This window comes from Cryptomeria japonica, chromosome 5, assembly GCF_030272615.1.
Source record: "Cryptomeria japonica chromosome 5, Sugi_1.0, whole genome shotgun sequence".
In the NCBI taxonomy this organism is placed as follows: domain Eukaryota; kingdom Viridiplantae; phylum Streptophyta; class Pinopsida; order Cupressales; family Cupressaceae; genus Cryptomeria; species Cryptomeria japonica.
In genome coordinates this window covers 347307947-347313633 of record NC_081409.1, presented here as the reverse complement: position 1 = coordinate 347313633, position 5687 = coordinate 347307947, and the positions used below count along the sequence as shown (strand labels likewise).

Here is a 5687-nt window from a genome sequence, read left to right as displayed (position 1 = left end):
GAAATCATTGATTAGGAAATCATTGATGAGGGAATGGTCCCCTTCTTGGAAAGACTCCATGGCCCTTCTCCTCCGCTCATGGAAACCTTTGTCAATGGGTGGAAGAAAGGGGTTTTAGGGCTTATGGTGTTGATTACCAGCTGGACAAAACCCTGGTGGAAATGGTTACTGGTATGGCGATGAATGGCAGAAGGTTCTACAGAGACAGGAAAATAGGGGAGGAAGACTTGGCAAATTTTTTTGATAAAGACAAGAAGCACTCAAGAGTTAACAAAATGGTTCATGGTGGCTACAACAGGAAAGATCTTATGACTCCCTAGGTGAACATGGTTGAGTTCATCATGAGGTATATTACGCTTGATGGAAGATATGCCAGTATCTTTCCCTGCCATTTTAGGCATGGTAAAATCATTTCTACTCCTTTCTATATGGCCTCCTCTTTAGAGAATAGTCTTGAATAACATATGGAGAATCCAAATAATCCCATTCTCCATGATTTGCTTATTGTGCTTATCATGGAGTATGCCAAGACCCTTGAAGTTGTGCCCTCTCTCTCTAAGAAAAGCCAACATACTAATATTCAAGACCACTCATTCCTTCCTCTTCAACTATCCTTAAGGCATTACCAGCATTGACTATTAGATTCCACTCTACGCTAGTTTTTGTGGCATACAGATAATTCATCCAAAATAGCTAGCTCGAGTAAGCACTTCCCAATTCCTCTTTCATGTAAAATAGGCTGATCAATAATTCCAAGAATCAAAATTCCTTTGTGAACAAGAGCTATAAGTGTCCCAAATAAAGGCTTCCCTCTGATAAAGCTTTTTGAGCCATCAATAATATCTAAAACCTAAATATGTTTTCCATTGTCTCCATTGCAAGTCCATCCATTCTCCTCCCCATATATTGCATGTGTTGAGAAGTGTTTAGAAAAAATAAAACGCATGTCTTTTTCAATAGCATCATCTGCTACTGTAAGAGGCCTTAAGTCATTCTTGTCCACACTATCTACATGACTTCAAAAGTATTGGCGAATGGGATTCTCTGCAATGTCTGCAAGTTACAAGTAATGGATGGCAAAAGGGAGGACGAGTGTTTGAATGAAGGAGGTGAGCTTCTCAATGATATTGAAATTTTTAATGGCCCCATGTCCCAAAACTTTGTTTTCCACAACGGGCAACCCAACACTCCATGCCCTGCACTCCTCCAGCAGGGTATCCGACGCGGATATAGAGCTTTCAGACCTCAACATTTCCTGAAGAAGGTTACTATGTTGGCAATGGACATAGCAAGTTCGTTCTGTAGACAACACTCGATTTCCCGGCCTATATTCATGCTCCCATTGACAATTACCACATCCATGATGAGGAAATCTATCTAGAGGCTTGTGCTTAATATCATCAACAACTGAGTCAGCAAATGTGCCCGCACCCCATTCGATAACTCCATCTCTATCATGACAATCTGCATCACATTCCCGAGACACAAAAAGTCCCACATCATTAACCACAAATTCATTAGAATGTCCAGTAGTGTCGAATATGGCAAGGTTGGAAACCTCTCTGCCTCATCGCCTTCCTCAAAAGCTGCAACTGCACAGAAAGGTAGACTGATTCCACTATAGGGGGGGGCATTCTTGAATTTTTCAGCCTCTATATTTTTCATCACTAGCTGACTCTATATTACTTTTTCTAGCCACTCGTGATCAAGTGTTTCAAGCAGGGTCCACTTATCCAGCCATTCATTCACCTCTTCGACTTCCAAAATTTGAACTCGGCACATGGTGTCCTTGTCCTTTGTATTCATTTCTACTTCCACAGAACCTGAAATATTTTCTAATGTTGTAAAAATTGTATTGAGGGCGGTCAATTCCTTTTTCAGCTCTTCATTTTTTTTTCTACATAAAACTCCCACTCTTTCGTAAATTTCTCTTGCAAATCTTCCATTTCATCTTCCATACTGCATATTCGCTCTGTGAGAAAAAAAAATTCCTCTTGTAGTCTCTAAATTTGTTCATACATGTAATCTTTTGAGCTAATAGCCTCACCTTCTTCAAGGTCATCTTCATTTGCCAAATTTGAGACTACATCCTCCTCACCCTGGGAGGAATCCTTCTCATCCTGGAAGGCAAACACATTAGTCTCTTCTTCTTCAAACAATGAATACTTCAAACCCTCTTCTTCTTGAGCTGAAATCAACTCCTTTTTCCAGCCATCCTACCTATGAACATGATTTTGGGTTTCAACATCCACTTGGACATCACTCTCTACCGAGTCTAGACAACTAATAAATTTTTTGATGATTGATTCGGCTTCATCATCTGATTCGGCCTCATCATCTGAGACTTCAGCCTATTTGTTGATAACATTAAAGCACCCAACTCCGGAATCGAACAAAAACTAAGTGCACCCATCTCTGGTTAACATTTCACCATAGCTCTGATACCAATTGTTATTTATAAATGAGCAAAGAAAACATAATGGAATGAAACTAAAAGAGACATAAACACATAACACAAGGTTTAACATGGTTAACCACTAAGTGGCTACGTCCACTAGAAACGCAGGGAGTAATCTCTATTAATCAATAATGCAAGTACAACACAATATCAAGCATGTACTATACTCAATATTTATAATCATATAGAGCATTCAAGCGAAGAGTCTCCAGAAGACGTATGGTTGTGACCGTTGGGCTTTGTTAAATTTTCTACATTTTAAAATACAGATCTAGCTAGGAAGTAAGAAACAAAACTTCCAGAAAATACAGAAAAAAAGAAGAGCTGCAAGAATGAAATTATATTAATTCATTGTGTGTTTTACAATATGCCTGAAAGCATGATTTTATACAAGGAATGAGCCACAAAAATAATTGAAATTACAGTGGAATCATAAACTAGAGGATATGCATAAAGAGTTAAAATAAATTACGAGTAGAGTTTAACAATGCACTCCTTTGTTAGCTGACACAAATATAGCAGTGCATGAGTGTCGGTTACGGTGGAACACAAGTTTTCCGTAAATCATGGGCACCAAACCGTTGCATGCACTAACACCCACCCTTAAGTCTAACTAAGGAGAGATAAACCTAATGAAAGAAAAGAGGAAAGAGGGAAAACATAGTGGGAATAAAACCCCCCTCAAAATTACAAGAGATGCAACTATATGAAGTGTAGAAGAATATCTTTTGAGATACAAGAAAAGTGTGAACAAGTATCAAAGGAGGACCACGAGAGTGCTGAATGAAGAAGCTCTTCACAAGCCAAGATGATGACCAAGATCAAGAATCTGCATGAGTGCCCTCAATGACACTACTCGAACAATAACCAAATGGGAAACAAAGAAAAAGCATCAGACATTCGAAGATGTATGTGGCACATGAATCTGCACGAGTGACCCCAACGACACTACTCAACCATGCAAGAAGAAGCTGCTAGTCGAAAATATAGGTGCCAATGGTGAACTGATCAAACTTGAAACAAAACCAAGAAGCATTAGCACTAATAGTATAAAGTCTCCCTGATAATATAAAAAAGGAGAAACAAAACATGTCCATTGAAATAGTGTATCACAAAGGAGATGATAAAGGCAAGGCCCATGCAACCAAGAGCATGAACAAAGAAAGAAATGAGCATGATCTAGAAACAAAGGGTTACGACAGCTTCCATTCTTCAGAAATCTGCCTGCAAATAATTTGTCCTTCCTCCTAGCTCTTAGACTCTGATACCATGTTAAATTTTCTAAATTGTAGAATACAGATCTAGTTAGGAAATCAGAAACAAAACTTCCAAAAAATAGAATTTCATTCTCAGCTTTTCTGTTTTTTTGTTCCGTTTTCTCTTGCAAGTTTTGTTTTCTCTTTTCTAACTAGATCTGTATTCTACAATGTAGAAAATTTAACAGGCTTCGCATCCGAACAACACTACAGTGGAAGCATACAACGGAGACTACGTTCAAATCAACAAAGAGAGGCGGAGCTTCACAGCCAAAATGCCAAAGGCAGACAAAGCCTTCCTCTCCGCTTACATCAATCACATTACAAGACGGGCAAAGGATTTTACTAGAGACAGTGAAGATATCACGCTCTACAACAATACAGGTGATGCTATCTACGGGTATGGATGGACCGGCATTCCGTTCAAGCATTCTTCCGCAATGGACACAATCGCTCTCGATCCTCCTCTCAAACGCAATATTATGATGGATCTTGACAACTTTAAGAGAGGAAAGGAATTTTACAGCCGGATTGGGCATTCGTGGAAGCGAGCCTACCTTCTTCACGACCCGCCTGGAACGGGGAAATCAAGCTTCGTGCCTGCCAGGAACGATTTGTACGACCTCGAGCTCACTCGGGTGAAGAACAATGCGGAGCTCCATGCACTTCTCACGCAAACAAAGGAAAAATCTTTGATTATTATTGAATACATCGATTGCTTGTTGTGTCTAACTGACAGGGTTTCGGGGCTTTCTAACGACAATGAAGAGGAGAAGAGCAGCAACAAAGTGACTCTGTCTGGTTTTCTCAATTTCACAGATGGCTTGTGGTTCTGCTGCGGAGAGGAGCGTATTATTGTATTTACGACCAACCACAAGGATATACTTGATCCAGCCATACTCAGGTGTGGGAGGATGGACATGCACATTCTACTCTCATTCTGCACTTTTCCTGCATTTAAATCTCTTGCTTTTAATTATTTGGAGATAGAGGATCACCCACTCTTTTCCGTCATGGAAGAGAAAATGGCATGCGGGGCTGAGATGACTCCTGCAGATTTTATAGAAGTTCTGATGAATAAAATGGATGACCCAGATGAAGCTTCACGTGATTTGATTTTTGCGCTGGATGGAAAGAAAAGAGTAAGGAATGCTCTGCTTACATCTTGATCTACACAATGTGAAGAGAAAGAGAAGAAATACAAATAACGGCGGAGACTACGTAGAATATAATTTGAGTGTTTATCCTCCATTCTTAGTTATCTAGATTAATATGCGCTCTGGTATTTCAACCGTTTAATCAAGTATTTGCCACCAAATTTCAATGCCTCGTTTGCTTGTCTAAATCTATTTAAGAGAGTCACTAGATACGATTTGTATATCAGTTTGAAGGAGTTTACATTTGTAATGTGCATATTAGAAAGATGATTCTCGGAATACATTTTTCATGTGAAAATCTGAAGTAGATGTGAATGTGGAGATGTCTTTTAAGTATTCAAGTATAATTCATGATACATTGTGAAGGTGATGGTTAAGGTATGATCAATATATTTGCTAGTTCTACATATAATTAATTATAATATATTATTACAAATCTTCTTGAACTAAGATCTTTTCGTGCATATCTAACAACTTCCCTTGATTTTAAGCTCACATAATAGATATAATAATAAACACAAATCAATTAATTATAAAGATAATCATCTCATTTATAAAAAAGAAAAATGCAATCCCATCTAGATAAGAATTCACTTACATCTAAACATTTTTCAACCTTAAAAATTCATTACTTCTATCAAGTGTAATAAATGTTCCTAAAAATCGTCGACTCTTCATCATAATTGATTCTTTCAAAGAGTGAAATATTAGATCCTAAAAGGAGTGCTCTCCGTTCTCGCTTGGTAAGAGTCATAAGGTAGAAGATAGTTCTTGCAAAGAACTATAACTACAATACTCAAGACTGACCATACTCAA

The 5687-nt window shown here is 38.3% G+C and overlaps 1 protein-coding gene across 1 annotated transcript; it reads left to right on the top strand.

Moving 5' to 3' along the window:
- The first annotated feature begins 1012 nt into the window (after nt 1–1012).
- On the top strand, nt 1013–4883 carry LOC131875924 (AAA-ATPase At4g25835-like). Its single transcript, XM_059220660.1, has 2 exons — nt 1013–1264; nt 3903–4883. The coding sequence occupies exons 1-2, from the start codon at nt 1013–1015 to the stop codon at nt 4881–4883; spliced, it is 1233 nt and encodes a 410-aa protein (XP_059076643.1).
- Nucleotides 4884–5687: the final 804 nt, after the last annotated feature.

Coding starts and splice junctions, on each gene's coding strand:
- LOC131875924 (XM_059220660.1), top strand. CDS start 1,013: ATGACTTCAAAAGTATTGGCGAATGGGATTCTCTGCAATGTCTGCAAG. Junction 1,265..3,902: donor CTCAACATTTCCTGAAGAAG/GTTACTATGTTG, acceptor AAAATTTAACAG/GCTTCGCATCCGAACAACAC.